Below are 24342 nucleotides of genomic sequence, written 5' to 3'. Positions count from 1 at the left end.
TCTCAGCGAGACGAAAAGATTGATACCTTGCACGCCGGCCAAATCACCGTGGTTTGGCCGAAAATGGCCTTGAAAGGGGCGGTGCTTGCCGGAGGCTCCTGGGATTTCGTCGTCCTTTCTACAACGGGAGAGAGAAAACTACAGAGGTTTTGATGGTGATGTCCTCAGCAGATGGCAAGGCTGAGTGTGTTGCTCGGGGAAGAGGGAGTTGCAGCGAGGGAGAGAGATGAGGTCCGAGAGAGAGACACGGGAGAGGTGAGGGAGAAGAGAGAACTGAGAGAAGAAAGAGACCGGAAAACATAAAAATAAAACAAGATGGGCCCTATGGGCTCACCAATTAAGGCTTTAAAACAGTTTTTTAAATAAAATGGGGTTGGGGTGTTTCAATTAATCTTTTGAAAAGATAGCACCGTTAAATTAAAAGTTAAGTTTATAGACCGCTGTTAAAAAGTTAGAGAGCAAACACAAATGAGACACTGAATTGGCAACAGCAAACTGCAGCCGAATTTCGGAGGGTAAGTTCGTAAAATTGGGAGGTGTTTGGACAAAACACTTTGCTGCCAAGATCCCATCATTCTCAATGTCCCGCTTGCCCCTGCACTCCACATTGGCAATGTGGAAAAGCGACGAGGTTCTTACAGTAGAGGAAAATGGAGGCATAGTCTGCTATAACTTCCGTACTAAGAAGCTTAAAAATCTTCCCATTCAAACTGCTGTAAGGATCACTCCCATTTTTCCTCCGCAACCGTATTATTTGCCACTGTGCAAAGCAAATCATTCGCCCGTTGTATATGTGAAGAGTATGGTTTCGGTCACGGAAGGCAACAACAAGTACATGTGTACGTAGATATTGAAAGTAATGAAATCCTTTTGTTGTCCAAATTATGGATGTCTTTAAGAAACTTAGAGTCGATAAAAATTTACGAGTATATTTGATCATGTTTGATTAATGAATTAACTATACAGAAGAGGCATGTGGTATCAACAATCTGCAAATATGAAGCAATACAACCAAGAAACGAAATGATGGCTACCCGCAGATATCCACCCTGCGGTGTTGCCTTTCAACGAAGAAGATGAGATACTCAAACAATGTTCGAAATTAAGTGTATTGTAAGTTGTACATTTTTACAAGATGAGATACACAAGCAATGCCTAAATCGTTTCTGTATTTTTTCGTTCGGAACCGTGTTTAGCTAGCGTTGTCCTGAATGGATTTTTGAAACAGAATTATAATCTAAAATTTGGACTACTAGCTAGCTTAGGGTTTGAATCTGATATATGATGAACCACTTTATATAATTGGGTTGATGATGAATCATCCACTACACAGTTACTACCCTTTATAGCATGAGAATGCATTGCCGTGGGCAACAAGAAAGATGCATTCCTTAATTCCGAATGTGTTCACACTCACTTGACCTTAATTATTATCACCTTTGCTAGCTAGCTTCAACTTAATCTTTCTCTACACTCTACACTTAACCTCAATTCTAACAATTTGTATGTTGTATATTTGATCATGTTTGATTAATGAATTAACTAAACAGAAGGCATGTTGTGTTAACAATCTGCAAATGTGAAGCAATACAACCATGAAATGAAATGATGAGTACCCGCAGATATCCACCCTGCGGTGTCGCCTTGCAGCGACGAAGCGGGTGTCTAGGACAATATGATTTCCCCGGTCCGAAGGCTAGCTCCAGGGTGAGTAGCAGCAAATTGAAATAGCTATTTACTTAATCCACAAGTTAATTAATTATCTGCAACCGGGATAAGTAAGTTGAATAGAAACCATGAAGAGGAGAGCTCCTAAATTTCAAAGATAAGAATTACCACTGCTAGAAGGTAGTGGTTGAAACTTCAATTTACAAGATAAGATACACAAACAATGTCCAAATCGTTTCTGTATTTATTCGATTGGAACCATATTTAGCTAGCGTGGTCCTGAATGGCTTTCTGAAATAGAATTATAATCTAAAATTTGAGACTATTAGCTTGCTTAGGGTCTGAATCTGATATATGAGGAACCGCTATAATTGGGTTGATTGGGTTGTTGATGAATCAACCACTACACGGTTACCACCCTTTATAGCATGCATATGAGAATGCAAAGCCTTGCATAACAAGAAAGAGGCATTCCCTAGTTCAGGATCTGTTCACACTTACTTGACCTTAATTATTATCATCTTTGCTAGTTAGCTTCACCTTAATTAATTTCTCCAAACCCTACCCTTAACCTCAACTCTAACTATTTAAACACCTCTTCATTTCTTTGAAAATTCACACTTCATTCACTCTTTAGCTTTCCTTATTATTTCTCATCCCATCCTCCCTCCCTCCCCTTGTTCTTTTGATAATTGCTTGACAACCATGCACTTCTTCAAGATTGTTCTGTTGGATTTTGTGGCTCAATACTTCTTGGGCCTTTAGTTTTTTGTCTCAAGCCCAAATAGGTTTGGCCTTTTGTTACCCATTTGAAAGCCACATTGCAGCTAGGGTTTAATTAAAAGGCACCAGCCTTATATAAGGCAATTCATGCCTTTTGGTCAGTAAAGAGAGCAGAAACTCAGCGGCAGCAGATAGCAAAAAAAAGAGAGCAGAAACTCAGCGGCAGCAGATAGCAGAAAACAAAGAGCAGCCGATAGAGAAGAAAATTGAGTGTTGCTGTTTTACTGTTCTCCATTTGTGCAATCATTCATTCAAAGATATATTGCTACATTTTGTGGCTTTTGGGAGAGAAGGATTTGGTATGTGTTTCTTCTTCTCCATTTGTTCTTTGTATGAGTGAAAGCTATTGGGTGTATGTCGGATTTGGGTTTGAGTGTTGAACTCTATTTGTAATCTCCTTTTATATTAGTGGAATTTCCTCGCCGTCTCGAAACTGGACGTAGGATTACGCCGAACCAGTATAAATCCTTGTGTCATTTGGATTATTTGTCTTATCATATTTTGCCGTTGTAGTTTATTGGTTTCATATTTGACGCTTCCGCACAACATGTTCTCGTTGTCATCGCTCTTTGCTTCGTCACTTATGTCGGAAAGAGCAATGCTGCCACACCATATGATATCTTCCAATACGTCTTCTGCCTTGGGAATGGAATTTGTGGAAACCAACCAGTTCTGCGGCATACCTTTACGACACACGGCCTCTGGCCGAGCAACTTTACCGATCCATCTGCACCTATACTCTGCGCTTGGACCCTATTCGACAGAAGTCAGGTACACATTGAATATATATACTCATTTCAGTTTGTTTTTTTTCTCCTGCAGCTCTCTGAAATGCTTGTAACTTCTCGTCTTTGTGCTTCAGATGATTGCTGATCATAATCTGCAATTACTTTTGTCCAATTCCTGGCCCAGCTTCAACATTAGACGGACAAATATGGATTTCTGGGCGCATGAGTACAACAAGCACGGCAGGTGCTCGGACAATAAATTTTCCCAGACACAATACTTCCACGAAGCTCATAGATTATGGTTGACCTACAATGCACAATATCTATTTTCTCAAACAACTGGGATTGTACCAGGATATCAATATCATTACATCGACCTTGAATCGGCCATTCGACAGACTATAGGAGGGAAAACACCTCTTCTTATGTGCAAGTATGACGGGCGGATCGCGTATCTGCTGGACGTCGTCATCTGTTTTGACTACAACGCAGCGAATCCGGTCGATTGTGTCAGGACAACAAATTGTGGGCCATTGGTATCGTATTCACTCTAATAGGTATATATAGTGGCTACATATATCTATATTAATGTAATAAGAACAACAATATAATGATGATTTCGAATTTATCGATCTCACCATTTCATATCCTAAGTAAATGTTATGTAGTACGTACATGACCTGATGAATTCTGATTATGGTAATTTGCAGTGCAATTTGTTTGGGGTAGTAAATTCGAAAGTTTGATTCTAATTTGTTTTAAAAGCCTTTCAAAATCCGTCAAAATTAACTAAACCATGAAATTCCGAAGTTAAAACATGATCAAATATGCGGCAGACAAAGTTTTACTGACACCATATTGCTATGCATCCTGCAAATATATAATATAATTGGCACAATATTACAAATGTTTTGGACAAGGGACGGTAAGAAATTACATTATTCACAGAAACAACAGGTGATGATAATCTCTATGAGATGGAGGTGGAACCCCTGGCCTGGAATTTAATGGAGAATACAATGAATGGGAAGTTGTTGAAGGTTTTTTGTACGCATGTTATAGCGAACCTCATCGCTCCGTCCAAACTCCGAATGACTTATAGACGGGGGTGCATTGTGAGCTCGGGAGCTAAGGATTTTGTCGAAACACACCCCCCCCCCTTAAAGCAGTACCACCATAACATCAGTGAACTGGTAACACCACGTGATAGTATAAAAGTCACTTCCAACAATTTCTCGGCTTCACAATAAGGGGAGTGGAAATTTTTGGTTCATCAGTTGAACCAATTTGCAATAACTCAACAAAATACGCAATTAGTTTAGAATTCGATATCCGAAATTGCTCTAGGAACCAATCTTACACGTTTGTTGTTGTATAAATTGGTTGAGAGAGTACATATTCAAGTTACAAAGGAGACGTATAAATGAGATTTTATCATTTACATACAACAACAGCGGAGTTGCTCTTCTTCTGCTCTCTCTCTCTCTCTCTCCCCGCCCCCTCCCCCACCCCCCACCCCCCCAACCCCCCTCCTCTTATATATATAGTGTGTATACATAGGTGAAACCCCATCTTCCTACTCTTTCTGCAACCTTCCATCCTATTCCTATCTAGATAAGAATGGTCAATTGATTTGGGATCTTAATAATAAATTTTTCCCAGCAAGCAGCAGTGAGAATTAGAGGTCAGCAAGCCAACTTTCGAACAAATGGCGGATGCGGCATTTATCAGGCTGCCTCACTATATAAATTTGATCTCCAATTTTATTGTCGGAGTCCTGGTTCCGGTACCATGTCCACAAAGCCCAAGTCTCATTCTTCACCTGCAAGTTATGCACATCAAAATGCACGCTTAGTGTATAATCCAGGTAGCCTACTAGCCTACATCTATATGTTTGCTACTCAATAACCGATCAAGGGTATTCAAGTCAGTCACAGGATTTTCGCACTCCGTATAAACAGATATTGGTGCTAAGTGATTTTCTCTTGACATTGCAGTGGAATGGTAAAAATGATTTAAACTGGTTCCATAACATTTACCCATGTGTGGTCTTTCTATGCACATTGACAGTCAAGCACATGCTCATCTTTCCATCAATCATTTTCAAGTTGTATCATATGTAGTGTAGGGTCATACAAATTAAAGTATAACGTTTATAGACAATTGAATGCATTGTCAGACTGGATATTTGCCAAACAGAAACACAGAAAAAGGAGTACCTCAAGGATCCCATGGCCAAAGCTGCTTTCTCTGAAAGCACTGTAATCCGGTTGCCGATCCCAACAAAATTTACCTGCTGCTGGGCCGGAGGTAAAGTTCTCTGCACAAAAGGCACCATCACCTAGGTGTTGATCAGGAGTAGTTGATGGCTCTGGGCAACGACCAGGTTCGTCAGCATGTTGAACTGCCATCTTCTCCCGATTACCCCCGTCACCAACGGTGAGATATACAGGACCACAGGGATCTAAGTTGTAATCATAAACTCGATTCGATCGCTCGTAGGCATGAACCTATTGTTTTATTCAAGAAAACAGAAGAACATTCAGTGCACTTTAAAGCGAAAAGATATTTAGTTACAATGAGGAAAATTGTCATCATTCATAGACACTAAGGACAACTTAATAAAATCATGCTTGGGATCGGAACCAAATGGTACTGCTGTGATACGAGTTTCAAGATAAGGTCATTGTTTCTGATAGCGTTTCAAATAAGTTTGTGTTATGTGTTTTAGCAATAAGGGAACCAAGTACCAATTAATTTCATATTAAATTTGTTTTCTCAAAAGTTTAAAGCATAAACTGCAGTTCCTTCTAGCTTTCTATCACTATCTGGTTACTGGTATGAAAGAAAGCCTCAGTCGAAGGACCCTTATACCACTTCTTCCACATAGTTTCTGGCTATAAGAAAGAAACCTGTTACCTATCAAAGATTGTGACAATCATTGGTGGTTATCGTTACTTACATGTCCATTGAACACTATATCAACGCCATAAGAGTACAGTAGCTCTTCCATTTCCAACCTCATACATTCTGCCTCTCTGTAATGGGCCTCGTAGGTACTATACCAGGGAGGATGCCAAGTAGCTGCCAACCAGGGAGTTGTGGATCTGTCCACATTAGCCAAATCTTGCTCCAGCCACTTGTATTGTTTCCCTGTAGGCAAAGAAATCACTGATTAATGGGGATAGAAACAATAACGAAATCATTTGTAAAGAAAAAGAAATGCAAAAATATGAATATTTAGGCAAGGAATGAGCTAATTAGGCAAACTTTAATTACCTGATTTGCTAAAGTCAGTGTAGGCTCCAAGCATGATAAAATGAATCCCCCCTGCATTAAATGAGTAGTAGAATGTGGACGAAGATCCGCTTTCTTCAGATGGGAATGCAAACCGAGAACTATAAGCCTCAAAAGTCTTATTTTCAGCCTGTTCTTCTATTTCATGGTTCCCTTCAACAACCATTATTGGAACCTTGGACACTAAACTCTGCATATACCTACACAAATTACCCAGCAATGACAACATAAGAAAACAAGTTCTATGCCATAATTTACAGCAGCCATGGCATGCGATAGAAATAAAGCAATTTATGTTTTAACCTTCCCCAGTAATCCCATCGAGGCTGATAGGTCTCATGTATCGGAGAGTTTGGAAATGAGCAAGAATAGCAGTCAGAGCCAGTTCCATTTGTGAGGTAGAGGTTTGCATAAGTAACATCACCAATCAATAGAACAAGATCAGGATTGTTACTTGTCAAGTGACTTATTGTGGTAGTTGTGTTGTAAGTAAGGCCAAGGTCTCCCACAACTGCTATTCTCTCCGGGTAGCTCCGAGGACCAGAAACTGGCATGGTCCTGTAATGGTGGATTTTGCTCATTGCAGGTATAGAAGGATCCCCACATCGATAAAAGTACAGTGTATTCGGTTTCAACCCTACATCAAAACAACAACTAGATCACCAACTTAACAGAAGAACCACATCTCCATCACAACTTATGTTTGGGGCATTTAAACGTTCAGTCATTTCAGCCAAACCCAACTTTGTAATTCTCCATAAAAAACTTTGAAGCAAAATAAGAAGCGAACGAAATCAAACCTGTGAGACGAACATGGTGGATAATTCCGGAAGTGTAATTTTGGAGGCCTTCAAAAGGGTAGAGCTGATTGTAAACCAGAGAATACCCTGTGGCTTCATGCGTTGGTGGATATCTCAGCTTCCCATAACGAACAACGCTTGCCACACTTTTCGGGTCCAATGGCTTTATCTTGTCTCCAATCTGATACTCCCCTGCAACAACAATCCATGAAAAATCAAACTCAATTGGCCAAACCCAAAAATACTAAAATCCCATTCTCACATGCCATAAAAGCTTTAAAGCTTTTACTAACAAACCCGGGCCCTGTATGCGAGTGCTTCTATAGGAAGTACTTCTGCTCATAAGTGCTTTTATTAAAAACACAACAACCCAGAAAAGCGATTCTATCATCCAAAAAGAATTCAAGTTTTTATGTCAAAGGTTATCGGAAGCGCTTTTAATTGCCAGAAAGTGCTTTCTACCAGAAGCAGTTTCAAACAGCCCCAATTAACCAAAGCCAAAAAATGAAAAATCCCAATTCTCAAATCCTGAAATTGCATTTCCAGAAAAAGCATACCGCTTTAAACACCAGCACCCAAAAAAAAAAAATATCAAAACCTGTAATCCAGGAGATCCAAACGGAGTCGTAATCAGCGGATAGCGAGACGGAAATCTGCTCGGGCTCAAACCCTTTAACCCGGCGACGGACCCGCTGATCATCATCCGGCAAATCGACGGCGTTGCCGCGCAGACTGGGATCAAAGGGGACGGTGAGGGGCTCGAACGGGCCGTCCAAGGTGGTGGGAATTCGGGCCTCAACGGGCGAATAACAACCCACGACAACCGCAATCAAACACGTTATCGCAGCAACTGCAGGAACGGAGGAGCACGAAGAAAATGCCATTTCTATTGGGGAAGAAAACGCATTGCTTTAGTTCTCGTCCGCCATTGGAGCACGAAGATATACAGGGGAAGATATGAAGATATGGAATAAACGAATATTTCTGGATTCTGATGGTGACGTGGTAATGAGGTTTTATGTGTTTTTGGAGGCAAAAGTTGCTGCTTTTTATCCTGTCCCGTAACTTCTGTCCCGCGCAATCCCATATGTCCTGGTTCGGACAAAATAGGGCGGCGGTTTTTAACTGGGACCCGCCAATGAAAGCACGCCTTCGGCCATGTTAAGTTTTGATAGGACATATTGAGATGGGTCCAAGTTGAGAAGGAAATTTCGGTATTTGAGCTGTTTTCATGTTGAATTGATTCCAACGATCGGAAATTTTTCATTTTACATATTTCTTAAGAATGTACAATTGAAATTTAATTAAATCTCGTTTAATTCAATCTTAAAAAGTCTTATTATATTAACATTTTACAAATTGTTGAATAATTTCTACATACTTAATACATCTCATATTTGTTTTTTCACTTAAAAATTATCTTAATACACCTCATATACTTCCCCATAATACCCCGCATCCCACATTCTCAATATACACCTTATATTTTCTACGTACACCCCACATTTTTTTTATACACTCCACATTTTTCAAATCTTTTAACACTCGTTTTTAATTTTCAAGAACTAAATCTAAACATTTGAATGTTTAGTTTGACGAATGATTTCAAATCATCTGAACGTTTAGTTTGCCGAATGATTTGAAAAATGTTTAGATTCATTTGAACTTTTTCAATAATGAAGAGAAAAAAGGTAAGAGTTTTATGGGACTAATGCAATGGTAATGTTCTGGATGGTTTGTCTATAAAGAAATACCAGGATGTTTAAGCATAAATTTGGAGAGTGAATTAAAAAATAAAGGATAAGTAATGGGAATTGTTTTGGGTCTCGGTTTCTAATGACTTAAAGAATGCCTTTTCTTGTTGAATGTGAACATTTTCTTCGATTTCTCTTGGCTAAAGGGTTATGTGTCTTTTAACTGCATTTCGCATTCTTTGACACTGTCTAACATTCAATTGAAATAGATTCCTATTGTGAAATCCCGTTCCTGGATTTCACTGTTATAATCTATGTATTGGTATTATTGAGATTTTATATTATTTTTTTTTAGGAATTTATATTAATTTATTTGAATTTAGATTTTAATTAAACTAGTTACAAAGAGTGAAGTTTGGAAATTGTTTATTTAAAATCCGTAGGCCTATCGAGGTCACAATTTATATTTTCGAATAGAACTCGATCTCACGAACGCGTAGGCGCAAACCGTTCATGAAACAGAGCCAACGAAGGAATTATTAACGTTTAAAGTAATTTTCTTCAATTTGGAAGGCTCCAGATTATGGAGCAAAGATCTGTGAAGCCACGTGTGTGGCTGAAAAAAAAAAAAAAAGGCTTCTGGAAGGGGGAGGAGGAGAAGAAGAAAAAAAAGGGGGAGATGGCGTTGAAAAAATGGAAGGGGGGATTACAAGGAATCCCACTGCCCCGAACTATAAATCAAAAAAGGGGGACGAGGATGGAAACTATATCTGGATCTTTGAGAGAAGTTGAAGGAAACATGGAAGAAGATGCAAGGGGAAACAAAGAGGAATAAGGAATTAAGATGTTAACTAGGAACTGAGAGGAAAGGTGTACAAGCATGTTGTCTGAATCATAACAAAAATATGATTGTTTTTGCCAAGCTGCAGCATAGGTAACGAGTCCCATCTCTCTTTATTCCTTCCATGGCTGCTTTGTATCAATCTTTCGTATTGCTTTTAATTTTATACTTTGGGTGTTTTGATCAAAATATCTGGTTATAGAATTTGGATTAAAATGTCAATTCTTGTTAATTGTTGAATATAATTGAAATAGAAGTTATAGACATGAATTCAAAATTGTGTGGAAGCATTCTATAAATGTAATTTGAATAAAAAGAGTATAGGTTCTAGGTTGCAGAAAAACTATGTTTCAAGTAGCCTACTTTGACTCTTGAGTTCCTTGTCCTTATGAATTCCTTTTGAGCGTATAGTACGTGGTTTAAAACTAGACATCTTAGTGATCTAAACCCATCTAATTTCACATAATTCCATTGAGTATTGATATGTCAAAATCATATTCAAACTTGAGTCTCGAGACTACTAGATAGTAGCAAATACAACGTTTTTTAGACTCTATTTTGTAACTTGCATAACTTTCAAATTAGAATCCCGTTATCTACAAATCTTTTATGCTTTTAAAGTACACAAAATAAGTTTTGAAACCCATGTAAGTTTGCATCAATCGGTATAGTTATGGGTGTTCGAAATTAGGTTTAATCTTGATTGACTGAAACTGCTTTTCTGCAGTTTTTGTGGGGAAGAGGTTGCTACTTTTGCAATATTCGTTCTTCTCTCAGTTTTAATTCTAAATTACTCATCCATATTGAGTTTGTGACTAAACCACTTTATATGGTTATGTTTTGGGTTTCAAAGAACCATTTTCATATACAATTATAAGCTTAATGACTTAATGTATTGGTGCTTTTATACCTATTGAAACGCATAAATCACTTATGGTCTAGAATTATTTCCATTCATACGTACTGGCAGCGATGAAGTTATTATATATCAACCAAAAAGGGCATGTGAATTGGGTGCTATTAAATTAGTAATTCCAAGTACTTTGACTAGAATTAAAGTTCATGTCATGCATTTAGTAATGTCTTATATTCGTGGAAATGGAATTGGCCATGTTGAAGGATCCGTGTATTAGTAACTAAGAGCAAGGCTTAGGAGTCTAGTTAGGAGAAATACTACGGACATTTACGGAGTTTGATTATACTAAACTTCGTGGATTGTTATATTATTGTTTATCTCATTGGTTAACTACTCTTGTTGGGTGTTACTTGATCGTGTGCATAATTGGATGACTTGGATGGCAATTGAATTATTGCTTTTGTTGGATGTCTATTGGTGTGATTATGGCTTGCTTTGATATGAGATGAAATTCTCATCAAACTTTGTAATAACGTGAGGTATGTAAGGAACTACGAATGACTTGATCCATTCTTAGGGTACGTAGGCAGTTTAACGAGGATGTTAGATGCAGCCATAAAGTATATGAAAATTACTATGTGAACTGATGCTCGAGTTTTGCTTTGCCATATTCCGGAGGTGAGGTATGTTAGATATACGGAGACTTGAGGACGTCACGTGTCGATCCTGGATGTATGTCGAGATCGGGGCGTGACACCTATAATTGCTACCCTTCTTGTCAAGGGTGGCCATAGAAAATGTTGCCTTTCTTAATCGCTAAACTTTTCTCTTTGGGATGACAAGGCTGGTTTTCCTAGACATATGCTGTCATTCATATATTTAAGAACTAGGTCTCCATCTTTCTAATACAAAGAACATAAAAGAACCAACAAATTTGATGGGGATTGGCACCAAATGATTCCATTAGACTTTCAAAATTACCTTCTCTCAATACATGTGGAAGGTACATTGATTCCGTTTTCCATTTGTCAAAAATAATTGTTCTCAATCAATATGTCTGTAGTTTCATTGGTTAGGGTTTTGTTCAACAATAGAGAGTAGAAGGGGTTTTGATAGTTGAAGAAGATAAATAATACGCTACAAGTGATTTGGGGTGCATTTAGAAATTTTTTATTTTTTTAAACCTAATAAGGTCAAAATTGTCATTGCATAGTGGGGTAAATAAATTATTTAATATTAAATTTTAAAGTGGGGTGCATTCAACATTTTTTAGGATGCTAATATAAAAAGCCAATAAAAAACATTTTAGTGCCAACTTTTCTTTTTCGTTGGGAGAAAATGTTTTCTAAAATTTGACTAAACTTAAACAGGTTGAAACTTAGGCTGCGATTTAGTGGTATTCCTCTTCACTTGTAAGTGAAAGGTCTTAGGTTCAATTCTTATCAAAGACGAATTTGAACCACAATATTGTTAGCTCCTTATGAGGCTAAGTTTACCCCTCATCTTTAATGTAGATAATATCGTTTTTTTTTTTTTAGAAAACTGTAGATAATATCGTTTGATAAACAAAAAAAGTTGACAATGAGCATGTGATATGGGGGTTGGGTTTGGAGGCTGGTTTATTAAGATAGGTTGGAATTTATGTTACATTTATTTTTTGTTGGGCTAGATTGGGTCACAGTTCCTATTAAACAGCTTATACAAGAATTTTTTTTTTCCAGTACAGATGATATCGTTTGATAAACAAAAAAACAAAAAAAAAAATTGTCAATAACCATGTGATATGGGGGTTGGGTTTGGAGGCTGGTTATTAACATAGGTTGGAATTTATGTTACATTTATTTTTTGTTGGGCTAGATTGGGTTACGGTTCCTATTAAACAGCTTATACAAGAAATTTTTTTTTTAATACAATGATATATTTTACACTAAGGGAAGAGGGAGTTCGAATAAGCCATATAATGAGCAACCTAATTTGGTATCGAATTCGTCATCCATGAGATTTGAACTTAATACCTCTCAGTTACAACTAAGGGGAGAGGGAGTTCGAATAAGCCATATAATGAGCAACCTAATTTGGTGTCGAATTCAACATCTACGAGATTCGAACCTAAAACCTCTTAGTAACAAGTGAAGAGGAATATCACTAAGTCATAGTAGTGAGTGACTATACAAGATATTAAGAGAGAATAAAATCAGACACATACACGTTTATTCGACAGCAATGTAAATACTCTTAATAACTAAGCTAGGGTGTCAAAATGTACTAGCCAATCACCCATTTAGTTAAATTTGGCTTAATTTTTCATACTAGATTATTAAGAGATGCCAACATCAATGCATTTCCAAATGATTTGAGGTAGATCTTAGCATGCCTTTGGATCCAAGCTAGATCTAAATCTAATGGTAATTGGTTTAGTGAACGATATTTATAGACTGAAATGTTATTTTAATAGACTTAACCACTCAGTTACGTGGGACAAAAGACAAAATCTAAAGGACAAGATGGGACAACAATTTTCATGAGACTCGAAAACACATCAAAGGGCAACTGAGTAATTAGCCATTTCAATATTGACTGGTTTGGTCAAAAATAGGCAAAATTTCACTCCCATTTCAAAAAAATACCCAAAAATATTCTCTGTCACCAAGCGGGAGCCAAACCACTTCTCTTCTATTTATTCTCCCATTATCCCTTTAATTTTGGCTAATTAAGTAGAGAAGTGAGTCCTAATTGTAAAGTTAATCACCTGAACCTTTTTAACCCATTTAAATTTTAAAGCATGTGAAGTTGATACAGAATACCAGAGTGGGTGGATGTCTGCTTTTCTGTTTCAACAATGCTTTGCCTTTTCCCCTTCCCCTTTAAAAGCCTGCCACAAGCAAGCATGCTCTACCCTCTTTGTTTTAATTCCCCAAGGAGACCAAGTGAAATGTCTCTGTGGCCCTTGTTAGCGCGGATGTATATCTCCGTCTGTCTATCTCTCTTATGCAAAGGGAGAGAACTAAGCACAGAGATATGCAAAGAGGGACCGCTAAGAATCTCCGCCAGTATACACAAGGCGTGAATACTATACAAACTACAAAGAGAGGTTTAGGCGAAATGAAGTTAATGAACATGCAAACCAGATAAAGTCTACACTTGTCATTTCATCTTAACACCTTTCAGATTCAGACATAAATCGAAATACACAATGTTATGAGTATTATGTTCCTGAAAGGATTACCAAGGTTTTTGAGAAACCGAAATCAACGAGTACCTAGTAGACTTTTGAGATTCTCAGTCATACAATGTATAGAACCGCTACTATTTGACAGCTAGAGACACTTGGAAACATGAACACTTTGCCGTGACTTATGATTTCCGAAAACAACCCAAAAGAAAGAAAAACAAATGAAGTTAACTTCTGTACCTGACTGCCCATGAATATTACGGGGAAAAATCATCCCAAAAAAATAGGGAAAGCAGAAGGGCAGCAAGACGGGAAGTTGGGAGTACCGCTTCTCTACTGCCTCTTAGCCTTTGGTTCTCATAATTGTAATGCTGCCTTTCCCTCCTTCAGTGTGGATTTTAGTTTTTCCAACCACAGGCTTCCCTGAAAAGGCCGAAGTGGGGTAAGCAGCAGGGTCTTCCTGTTTTTGCTTTGATTTTGAAGGTGGTGGAGTGCGGATCCGCTGGTTTATGTCCTTCAGAGTTACATCTCCATGGGCGCCAGAGGGTTTAATGAAGGCAAATGGATATGCCACACAAGTAGCTAGCTTAGTGGGAGTCCGAATGTAAGACTTCCTACCTATGAACGCAAACAGAGAACGTTGAGGATTAATTTTCATTTCAACATATATATATATACATATGAATGACCTAAGAAAGGACAGGGAGCTGATAACGAGTACATTCGAAACAGGAAACAAACAATGTCAATAACATGACAGTACCTTTAAAAATAACATTTCGAGGTGTTTGGGTAACTCGTTGTTGAACCACATTCACTTCATGCTCAGGTTGGAGATCACAGAGCTCTGCAATAGGGAATTGAACTTGTAGACTTAGAACTAATTGACGGATAAGGGTATAAAGGAACAAAGGCTAAAGTACAAATTTAATGGAAAGAAGCAATGTAATTTACTTGTGATGTCAAGTTGAACATCCGATGCCCCTGAGAAATTCCTGAGTATCAAATGATAAAGCAATCAGATTATAGTAAATTACTAAATGATTTTTAAAAAACTTAAAAATAGAGAGCCCCCAAAAGCATACAACTCATCAGGGCTGAAATGCATATCGGTATCGTTGAAGCATTCAGTAATCCACTCATCAGGTGACGGATCCAGGCCTTCAAAGCCAGATGAAGATGGATTTCCTAACATAAACAATATGATTATCGGGAAAACCCTAGGCATAAACGTTCAAGTAAATTTAGTAAGACATATTCTGGAAGAGACAAACCTGCAAACCCTGACACCCATTGCGACGCTTCAGAAAAAGCCTCTTCAATTGAATCTGCCCTCTCCTATATATAGAGCAGAAAAATTAGTATACAATAAATACATGGCACATGTCATATGCTGTTTATGTACTGAAATCCTGTCTCCATGGAAAAACTCAAGTTCTGAGTCTTCCAACTTCTTACTGCAGACAATACAACTTGAAACTCCCTTATCAAAGTAAAACCCAAAGCTAGACTACTAGAGAAACCGCAGCCCTGTCAACATTGTTACTCAAGGCTGGCATAAGAAATAACATATGAAACACGCCAATTTGAATTGCCTACTTCAAATGAGTAGCAGATATAATGCAAAAGTCATCTTCCTACTGAACACCCATATCACCATTGCAATGCAGTAGCATTGAGATAGAAAAGATTATGCACTAACTGATTCGTGCCGCAAATTCAAAAGTAGTTCGTCAAGCAGCCGTTGAATAATACAGCGTTCCTTATAGATGTGATAATTCAGACAAGAAAGAACTACCCAGCACATACACTTGTATTCAAGAATGAAGATGACAACTCGTCACATGAAAGGGAAGGATCTAAATCATGAGTGTCAAATTGTAGCATCCGGCGCCTCTTTATTTGTGAGAAAGACTGTTCTTCTGGTTCTGGTTCCTGGGTCCTATTATCTGAAATCCACATCTTTGATATCAAAACACAAACATAAAAGCAATGTTTCTGAATTGCGCATGCAACAAAAGCAAGAAAATGCCAAGAACAATGAGGAGGGAAGATAACAAGGAAGCCTAACCTCTAAAGTTAACACGATATGCCAAATCCCCACAAGCCTTAACTGGTGTTGTTTCATCATCGAACATGTAGGAAATGTCTTCTTCGTTCTGTGGCACTCCATTCCACATGCATTCAGACATGTCTGCTCAAAATAATAGTACCAAGCAAGAAATCACTAACTTCATCCTCGTATAGCAATATATTAGCAAATTACGAACTGTGGTGAGAACATACCATGATTTGAGTCCTTTTGGGCACGCTGATTATTCCTTTTCCAATTCCAGTGCTCACTATTATCATTTCACACAATAGAAAGGAAAGCAAAATGATGTCAGAAATAAGTACTTGTATCTTCAACTTACTGAACCGAAAACCACAAACTGCAACCATCTCAAAGGATGAGCCACAGTGGAACGTTTGCACAATGTACACAATAAGCTCGGGCTCCAAGACTACAAAAGCAGCATATTTAGGTAATGTCTTGTAGAATCTACATTTTGAATCAGTCCTTATTTTTTACTTTCTGTCAATGCTGGTAGATTCAACATAGTTGGAATGAAACAAATCAATAGCTAAAAGAGCAATGTAATCAGTGAAACTGCCGATTGAAAACAATGCTAAAAGGAAATGTGACCAAACAATAAGCAGAAACCAAACAAATGAACTTCACTCCAAATCAGAAAGTGACAGTAAACCCGAAAAAGAAGACTACTAAAGAAACATATGATCCACTGCTAGGATGCTAAACATGTATCCATAGAGGGATTCTTCTGCAATAAGGATCTGGAAGTATAAACATAGATATACGAGCAGGATATGATAATCTACATTTGGGCATTCTGCTTAAGCCATACAGTACAAAAATTAAGCTAAAGCACAAAACAATGACCCACCAAGTAAAATCAGAGAGCCCACATCATCCTCGTATCAGCCTTAAAGTCCCAAATAAATCACAATCATCTCCAAATAATTAAAAACCCCAAAAATTGAAGCAAACCCAATTCACAGAACCATCATCCAATCCCCCAAATCAATATTCCAGCTACATTGCCACAACAATCCCAAAACCCACAAAAAATCAACACTTTTATCACCAAAAATAAAAAATAAAAAATAAAAAATAAAAAATCCGAGAAACCCAGAAGCCAGAACGACAGAAAGAGGGGGTCTTTATATTTACTTGTCAATATTGTAATCCATTTATGAAGCAGCAGCAGCAACTCAACCGTCGTCGCCCAAATGCCAGAGCCTCTTTGCTATCTCTCTCAACTTCTCTCACCAAAAGTAGCCGTTACACAGAGACCGATTTGCTGAGTATATATAATAGCATTTTTCACTCCCTGTGACTGCTTAGGATGCGTGCTATCTATCTATGGAGACGAAGTAAAAAGCAACCAACCCTCTCTCTCCGGAGACTGCCTTTCTCTCTCCTGCTCTCTCTCTTGTATATGGAAGTTTTGATATATAGTCGGATGAGTGATCCTCTCGGATCCTTTTGTGTCGTTCATAGTATATACCACTCTCTTGCAGATGCTATTTGTATTTAATTTTAAATAAAAAATTTAAAATAATTTATAACTATATAATAACTGATAAATAAACACGATAAAATTATTCTTAAAATCTAATAAGATCCGTATAGCATCCCAAGTGGACCCGTCAAGTCCGTTACTCCTGGGATTAGCCTCACTAAATATTAACTTTAGTTTTTTTTTTCTTTCTTCTTTAAACTTGTCTCATTGACTAATATTTTTAAGTCTTTGTTTAAAATTCTTATGGTCATCCGCCCTAAGATTTGACGTTGAAATTTAGTTTTATGCCGTGATACTCGATTTCCATTTTCTTGTATAGATATGACAGTTGATGACTGCGCTGCATTTGCATAGTACTAGAAAGCATGTGGTCGAGACTCTTTTTTTGTTCTGTTACATTTGCTTATAGATTTAATCACATAATAACTAGCATGCTGGTTTAATAGGGTTGTTTTTTCACATGACTCTTTGGACGCACGTGGGAGGACTTCGTCTTTGTGATGAAATTATTTACTTGGTAATTGACATTGTGCAAATGAGACTCGTCATTTTGTTATATGTACTTATGAATTTCATACCATATAACATGTAAAGTTATTAGATTTTTCATTTACGTGCCTCTTATGGTGCATGTTAGGAGGATGATAGACCAAAAATGGAGAAAAAATGTGCCATGTTTGTGTTGGGATAAAAAAAGGCACATGAGTGCCATTGAATTTCGTTATGAAGTTTCAAATATCTTTTATTGTGAAATGAAATAAAGAGAATCAAACTATTATCGTGGCGTATAAATTTTATGTGTTGGTTTGATCATAAATGATTTTTCTCTGTCTTTTCCATATATGTTATTAAATTATTGACATTGCATGTGTGACATGTCATTTGGTGACCTAGATATTAATACATAAAATACATCTACATCCTATTTTTTTTTGGTGTTAATTGGGTGTTTAGACAATTATTCTTTCATTATATAACATGGTAAATGCCAAGGTATTGAAGCTTCCCACTTTTGTCCTTATTGTGTGCCCCAATTTTTCACACTTTTGTCTTTATTGTGTGTCCAATCTTTCACTTTGTCCAACTCATGGACTTCATTTATTTATTTTTTCTTTCAATTCTTTTTAATAGTTTGGTTTGATTGTTGACAATACATCATTTGATAACATTTTCATGGGATTTGGATCCTCTCCTAAGCTAATGGAGAGGATTCTCCTGACCAGTTATCATGGGCCGTTGGATTTTTATCTAACGGCTATAATTATTATAACTTTAAAGGGATCCCCCTGTTTGTAGCCGTTGGATTTATCCAACGGCCCATGATGACTGGTCAGGAGGATCCTCTTCATTAGCTCAGGAGAGGATCCAAATCCATTTTCATGGATCTCGGTTTACACTTTCTATCGTTTTAATAGTATAATATTCGAAAAGGCATAAGGGTCGGTTAGAATTTGGATTAATTTATACATTTACAGTTAAAAGATGTAAGTTAGTTTTTTCATAAGAATTATTTGGAGGAAGTTGATTGATTAGTATAGATACAGAATGGGAGCATACTAGAAATATGTGATTTGTAATGATCCTATCATTATCGCTAACAAAACGTATTGCATTTTGTTGATTAATTTACTTACTTTTTATTTTTATTTTTTTTTGTCAGAGGTGGAGGGGGGGGTTTGGAAAAAAAGGGCCCAAAGTAGTCATAAGACCCATGACTGTAGCAAAAGCCCGTTTAGGACATAGGAGGCCCAAATTCACGACTGAAGCAGAAGGAAGTCGTGCAAACAGATCTACCCTCTGAGATTTCGTCACTGGAAACCAGAAGCTCAAAAAAACCCAGAGGAAAAGATTGAACGCAGCTGCTGTATCTCTCTGTGCCTTTCGACACCGATTGGCAGAGAAGCAAACAGTAAACCCATTTCATTTCACAAGCTAAACCAGAGAGATCCGAAGACAAACGCGTCACTCGGATCCAGCAAAAATGAATATATTCAGATTAGCAGGCGACATGACCCACCTGGCCAGCGTCCTCGTCTTGCTCCTCAAGATCCACACTATCAAATCGTGCGCCGGTACCGCCATTTCCCCCTTTTTTTTACCTCTCTGCATTTTTGTGTATAATTTAAATGCTTTGCAAGCAATGTAATTTCGTGTTAGCTGCATTTAAATTCTGTTTTGAATTGAACCCAGTTGAGAAGTGAAGTTTTTATTGCGTTAATCGTGTATGAAATTGCGTTAATCGTGTATTTTATGCCTTTGAAGTTTTGATTTTTTTGCTTAAAAGAGCATTTGGGTTCTGTGTTCTAACTTGTATAATCCAGCTGACAGTGGAAAAATTCCAGATTGTTGTGCTTTTTGAGAATTTAGAATGAGGGCTTAACTTGAACTTTTATTAGCATTGAGTATTTGGGTTATATGGGATTGGTTGCTGTTGCATTTTTCTCGATCTGAGATATTCAGAAATGGCCCTTTTTTCGGGTTGTTTATTTGGTTATTAGTACTAGCTACATTATTTGTTGATGTGTTTCATTGTGTTTAGGTATTTCTTTGAAGACTCAAGAACTCTATGCCATTGTTTTTGCTGCTCGCTACCTGGACATTTTCACCGATTTTATATCTCTGTATAATACCGTCATGAAGTTGATATTCCTGGGGAGTTCGTTTTCAATTGTTTGGTACATTAGGGAGCACAAGATTGTTCGTAGGTCCTATGATAAAGACCAAGACACCTTCCGCCATGTTTTTCTTTTGCTGCCATGTGTGTTCTTTGCCCTAATAATCAATGAGAAATTCACCTTTATGGAGGTTCGTTTGCATAGTTTTTTAGTTTCTTTTTATTCGTATTTGGTACCCCTCACTGCTAAGTACAAATTCAAACTGTTCAACTGTCTTTACATCTTTCCGCTTCATCTTTCATTATTTTCTTATATGCTATATGATAATGTGGATCAGGTCTTGTGGACATTTTCATTATATTTAGAAGCCGTTGCTATACTTCCTCAGCTTGTGCTGTTGCAGAGAACAAGAAACATTGACAACTTGACCGGCCATTATGTGTTACTTCTTGGGTATATATTTTCTAAACAAACTTTTGATTCACCATGCCATATCAATTTTTTTTGTTTCTTTAGTTGCCTAATACATAGCCACGCAAATTGGCATTTATTTCTCAGGTAAAGATTCTTTATACAAGTTTATTCCCTTTTCTTTTATTTTTGGGATATTTTGCCCAGAAATCCTCTGCGTTGGTGTCATCCAAAACTGTTTTCTAATGCCACATGTTACGTATAATATTTTATCAATGCTAATGGTGTTTTATGATATATTGGTTGGGGTTTCTATTGACGTGCTCAACTATTTCTGCAGTGCATACCGAGCTTTATACATTCTCAACTGGATTTACCGCTACTTCACTGAACCACACTATATCCATTGGATACGTATGACTCTCTCTCTCTCTCTCTCTCTCTCTCTCTGTGGGATGCATCTATGCCCTTTGTTGTGTATGTGTTCCTGTATGCATGCACTTGCATATTTATGTTTCCATATTTTACAAGGATCGAGGTATTAGGTAGAGATGTTGTGATGCACAGGTATTGTACTTGGTGATATGCTCAGTGCAGGCAAAATTATGACATACAATAAGTTTTCTTGTATGATGTTTGCACTCATCTAGGCATCATTTTATTTTTCGTTGCTGGTGAATCCACATTCATGTATTGAATTATTGTGATATGAATAACATTCAAATTCTTTATATTTATACTCGTATTTTGAGACCTTTTCTCATTGTATTGATTTTAAATTAGGGGGATTCATGGACCTACTGCTTCGATAAGTAGTGTCTCTGTTTACAACTTTACACCAATATGCACATATATGTTACTTATATTAGCAACTGTATTCTCTTTAATTAGAAAGCACTTGTTTCCTACTTGTTTCTTCTACTTTTGCATGGTATATTGAATCGTCAGATTGTAAACTTAATTTTTGTTCATTAGTTCTTCTCAAAGAAAACTTAATTTTTGTTCATTAGTGAATTTCGATAATTTCCATGTTTGAATGTGGAAATAGTTGACAACTCTCGAGCATAAGCCTTCACAATCTGAGTTCCCATTCCACATATTGAAACCATAGTTGAGTTCATCAGCATCTTTGAGACACCACATCCTCAGTATCCTGGCACATTTTCCCTTTCTTGTTTGCCTAGTAGACTTCTTCTTTCGACCATAAACTATATGCTTACGTTCTTCTTTGGCCGTTGCAGCATGGATTTCCGGGCTTGTTCAAACACTGCTGTATGCCGATTTCTTCTACTACTATTTCCACAGGTAAATATTCGTAAATGTTACAAATAATTTGCATTCATCTGAGCCTTCCCTCATATATATTTGTACAATTGTGGTTTGCAGCTGGAAAAACAACAAAAAGCTCCAGTTACCGGCTTGAGTTCAGCCGCCCTTTACTCAGTGTTTAGTTTTCCATTCATTGCCTTAGAATACTACGCAAAAGGATCAAATATGTTGCTCGGTAAATGCTCATTGTTGGGACTGTCAAAACGGTGTATTTTTTTCCGTCTTACCCTGTTTTGCTCAGTCACACATGGCTTCTCAAACCAACACTGTTTTCGGCATTTAGGAAACGTATACTTCGCAGAATTATCATTTTTTTGAGTTATGATTATATTATACTTGTCAAAATGTCATATGTGTTGAGTCATGATATTCAATCTTTAACTCCAATTTGTGAACATTTTGAAGACTTGTATAACGCATGAGTTAGTTTCTTTCTCTCTCTCTCTCTCTCTCTCTCTCTCTCTCTCTCTCTCTCTCTCTCTCTCTCTCTCAAGATAAAGAATTTTCCCCAGGAAAACATTTATTTCAATATTCATCTCATCAGAACTCCATTACAATTATCATGAACATACAGAAACTTAAAATTTCATAATTTTCTATTAAATATAAAAATTATAAGAAAAAAAGGGGTTCAACAACCTTCATGCTCACCCTCCAGTTTGGTGCAGCATTGCATCAATCTCATCACCATCTTCCATCTCAAGCTAACAAACACCAACAACAAAAATGAGCTGCAAATTCAATTTAAATAGCCAAATACTGAGTTCAGATCTGAGAAACAACTCAATATCTAACCTCCTCTGGAGTCTGCTCAGGCCGGAGTCTCCGGCCATCGAACAAGAAGGCGATCGAGTTCATGTCCACTGACTGCCGATCACAGTATGCAGTCATGAGCTTCTTCAGTTGGGTGGTATGTTTAATTCTAAAAAACACCTCGTTACCATCCTGTAAATTTAACAAAAAATAAGAAAAATTATTGTCAAAATTAGGATTGTTAATGGTTATTAAGGATTGTACTTAATTAATCTATAGCTGTGTAAACAAACACGACCCAAATTGGGAATATTAAGAATAAAAGAAACCAACCAGAATTTCAAAATTCACTAGCAACAATCATGAAAATATGAAACATACAAACATGTGAATATGTCGAAGGAACTTGTCTACAACATGATGTGACTACAATGATATTCCAAGTAAACTACAAACGCGTGACAAAACGTAATTGGTTTGAGATATCGATGCAAATGTATACCTGGCCCTTGACTTTGAGGTTAATGTGGGCAGGCTGATCCAGGGGTTTCTTCTCTTCCTCCCTCCCACCACCACCTCTACCTCCATCTGTTGCTGACATCTTCCTACAATCTCTCTCTCTCTCTCACACACACACACACACACACAACGGAAATTACTCTTTGACACAGAGACACAACCCTCTGATGCTTCAAACTTAAAAAGGAGAAGAGTTGCCCAAGCGTAATATAAACGCTACAGAGAGAGAGACAGAGAGAGACATAGAGGGGGGGGGGGGTGATCGTTGTATGTACGACGGCTGAAAACGATTGAGAGGGAATCTGACGTGTGAGATTGCGCATGTGTAGGACTTTTTGCGGTAGGAGTGGAATCAAGAGTCATTTTCTTACTTTCTCTTCCCTCCCTCTGGTGATGTGTACTTCTATTAAAAAGAAGTTTTGGGGAATTCTTATTTTTTGTAAATCTTATCCACTTATAAAGAGAGATTTTTTAGTGTAATTGGAACATGGAGTGGTACAATTCGTGTTGCTATACAAATGATGAGATATATGTACTAAAAAGTTAATGTTGGAGCGAGATTTCCTACAAGAAGAAATACCTCCACAGACTTGTTGACCACAATCCTCACGTTCGCCGAATCCTTCTTTGAGGTGTCCCAGAATAGTCTTCCTCCGTAGCTTGCCCAGGCGGGGTACCTGCAAAAGATACTCTGACGCTCAAGTCAGTTGATTAGTTCCTTTTTCTCTGGATTCTCTTGGGTTTTCCTTCCCTCCTTTGTTCTTTGGCTCCTATCCCTATTTATAAGATTGCATGCTTGAGGATCAAGTACCATGACCAATCCTCCTTTCCCACTCCCTTAGTGATCATTCGTCATATGACTGCATGCTTTGGGAACAAGTACCACGACTCGTCTTCCTCTCCCACTTCTCCTCCATAGTGGGGTAGTTATCTAGGCACATTTCCATCCGTATATTTCTTGTGGGCTTTTTATCTTGCACAACACTTTCTCCTTGGATCTTTGGTCTTGGCCCATGAGTCGAAATCGGATTTTATCCTCCCACAATGCCCCCTTTTCCCCTTTTTTACGCATGTAAAATAGGGGAAAATTAAGTTTTTCGATTTCATGAGGCCTTGAAACTATACTCTTTAAGCCAAGCTAAAACTTTAAGCACTTCTTGCTAAGGCCAAATTTGTGGAAGTTGCTTTTTCTAAAAACAAATTTACTTAAGGTAAATTTACCGAAGCCTTTGTTTTGTTCGCTTGACTTACAGATGCTCAACTAGCTTTCTTCGCCCTGTCATATCTTCGCA

At 37.5% G+C, this 24342-nt stretch overlaps 5 protein-coding genes across 5 annotated transcripts in view; 2 read left to right on the top strand and 3 right to left on the bottom strand.

Moving 5' to 3' along the window:
• Positions 1–580: 580 nt before the first annotated feature.
• LOC126584391 (ribonuclease MC-like) lies at positions 581–3900 on the top strand. The gene is made up of 3 exons (XM_050248793.1): positions 581–715; positions 2965–3222; positions 3314–3900. Exons 1-3 carry the CDS (start codon positions 581–583, stop codon positions 3731–3733), a joined length of 813 nt encoding a protein of 270 aa, XP_050104750.1. The 3' UTR covers positions 3734–3900.
• An 801-nt stretch (positions 3901–4701) lies between these two features.
• On the bottom strand, positions 4702–8306 carry LOC126587587 (purple acid phosphatase 15-like). The gene is made up of 7 exons (XM_050252671.1): positions 7875–8306; positions 7277–7468; positions 6780–7113; positions 6459–6676; positions 6142–6332; positions 5399–5689; positions 4702–5001 (listed from the first exon to the last, which is right to left on the bottom strand). Exons 1-7 carry the CDS (start codon positions 8158–8160, stop codon positions 4858–4860), a joined length of 1656 nt encoding a protein of 551 aa, XP_050108628.1. The 5' UTR covers positions 8161–8306; the 3' UTR covers positions 4702–4857.
• A 5508-nt stretch (positions 8307–13814) lies between these two features.
• On the bottom strand, positions 13815–17353 carry LOC126587600 (protein XRI1-like). The gene is made up of 9 exons (XM_050252684.1): positions 17072–17353; positions 16126–16181; positions 15911–16033; positions 15649–15788; positions 15114–15177; positions 14925–15027; positions 14794–14834; positions 14603–14686; positions 13815–14457 (listed from the first exon to the last, which is right to left on the bottom strand). Exons 1-9 carry the CDS (start codon positions 17089–17091, stop codon positions 14183–14185), a joined length of 906 nt encoding a protein of 301 aa, XP_050108641.1. The 5' UTR covers positions 17092–17353; the 3' UTR covers positions 13815–14182.
• Positions 17354–19208: 1855 nt separating this feature from the next.
• Positions 19209–22213, top strand: LOC126587603 (ER lumen protein-retaining receptor-like). The gene is made up of 6 exons (XM_050252687.1): positions 19209–19495; positions 19963–20228; positions 20376–20491; positions 20790–20863; positions 21691–21754; positions 21836–22213. Exons 1-6 carry the CDS (start codon positions 19405–19407, stop codon positions 21870–21872), a joined length of 648 nt encoding a protein of 215 aa, XP_050108644.1. The 5' UTR covers positions 19209–19404; the 3' UTR covers positions 21873–22213.
• Positions 22214–22280: 67 nt separating this feature from the next.
• LOC126587607 (small ubiquitin-related modifier 1-like) overlaps positions 22281–24342 on the bottom strand; it is a 49237-nt gene continuing 47175 nt past the window's right edge. The window contains exons 2-4 of the mRNA XM_050252690.1: positions 23034–23151; positions 22574–22723; positions 22281–22482 (exon numbers count right to left, since the gene is read on the bottom strand). Of these exons, the coding sequence (XP_050108647.1) occupies positions 22426–22482; positions 22574–22723; positions 23034–23132 (306 nt within the window). The 5' untranslated portion in view covers positions 23133–23151 and the 3' untranslated portion in view covers positions 22281–22425. The remainder of the gene's footprint in view (positions 22483–22573; positions 22724–23033; positions 23152–24342) is intronic.

This window comes from Malus sylvestris, chromosome 10 (assembly GCF_916048215.2).
Source record: "Malus sylvestris chromosome 10, drMalSylv7.2, whole genome shotgun sequence".
NCBI lineage: Eukaryota > Viridiplantae > Streptophyta > Magnoliopsida > Rosales > Rosaceae > Malus > Malus sylvestris.
Note: the sequence above shows the minus strand (reverse complement) of the source record. Positions and strands in the feature narration are given on the sequence as shown.

What these genes read in the sequence shown, in the direction of transcription:
- LOC126587603 (XM_050252687.1), top strand. Translation starts at nt 19,405, where the DNA reads ATGAATATATTCAGATTAGCAGGCGACATGACCCACCTGGCCAGCGTC. An exon ending in CATTATGTGTTACTTCTTGG is followed by an intron (nt 20,492 to 20,789) that starts GTATATATTTTC and finishes CTATTTCTGCAG; the next exon opens with TGCATACCGAGCTTTATACA. An exon ending in ACACTATATCCATTGGATAC is followed by an intron (nt 20,864 to 21,690) that starts GTATGACTCTCT and finishes TGGCCGTTGCAG; the next exon opens with CATGGATTTCCGGGCTTGTT.
- LOC126584391 (XM_050248793.1), top strand. Translation starts at nt 581, where the DNA reads ATGTCCCGCTTGCCCCTGCACTCCACATTGGCAATGTGGAAAAGCGAC. An exon ending in ATCTTCCCATTCAAACTGCT is followed by an intron (nt 716 to 2,964) that starts GTAAGGATCACT and finishes TTGCCGTTGTAG; the next exon opens with TTTATTGGTTTCATATTTGA. An exon ending in CCCTATTCGACAGAAGTCAG is followed by an intron (nt 3,223 to 3,313) that starts GTACACATTGAA and finishes TTTGTGCTTCAG; the next exon opens with ATGATTGCTGATCATAATCT.
- LOC126587600 (XM_050252684.1), bottom strand. Translation starts at nt 17,091, where the DNA reads ATGGATTACAATATTGACAA. An exon ending in ATGGGTGTCAGGGTTTGCAG is followed by an intron (nt 15,028 to 15,113) that starts GTTTGTCTCTTC and finishes TGTTTATGTTAG; the next exon opens with GAAATCCATCTTCATCTGGC. An exon ending in CATTTCAGCCCTGATGAGTT is followed by an intron (nt 14,835 to 14,924) that starts GTATGCTTTTGG and finishes TTTGATACTCAG; the next exon opens with GAATTTCTCAGGGGCATCGG.
- LOC126587587 (XM_050252671.1), bottom strand. Translation starts at nt 8,160, where the DNA reads ATGGCATTTTCTTCGTGCTCCTCCGTTCCTGCAGTTGCTGCGATAACG. An exon ending in CCACCATGTTCGTCTCACAG is followed by an intron (nt 7,114 to 7,276) that starts GTTTGATTTCGT and finishes GTTTTGATGTAG; the next exon opens with GGTTGAAACCGAATACACTG. An exon ending in CGATGGGATTACTGGGGAAG is followed by an intron (nt 6,677 to 6,779) that starts GTTAAAACATAA and finishes TAATTTGTGTAG; the next exon opens with GTATATGCAGAGTTTAGTGT.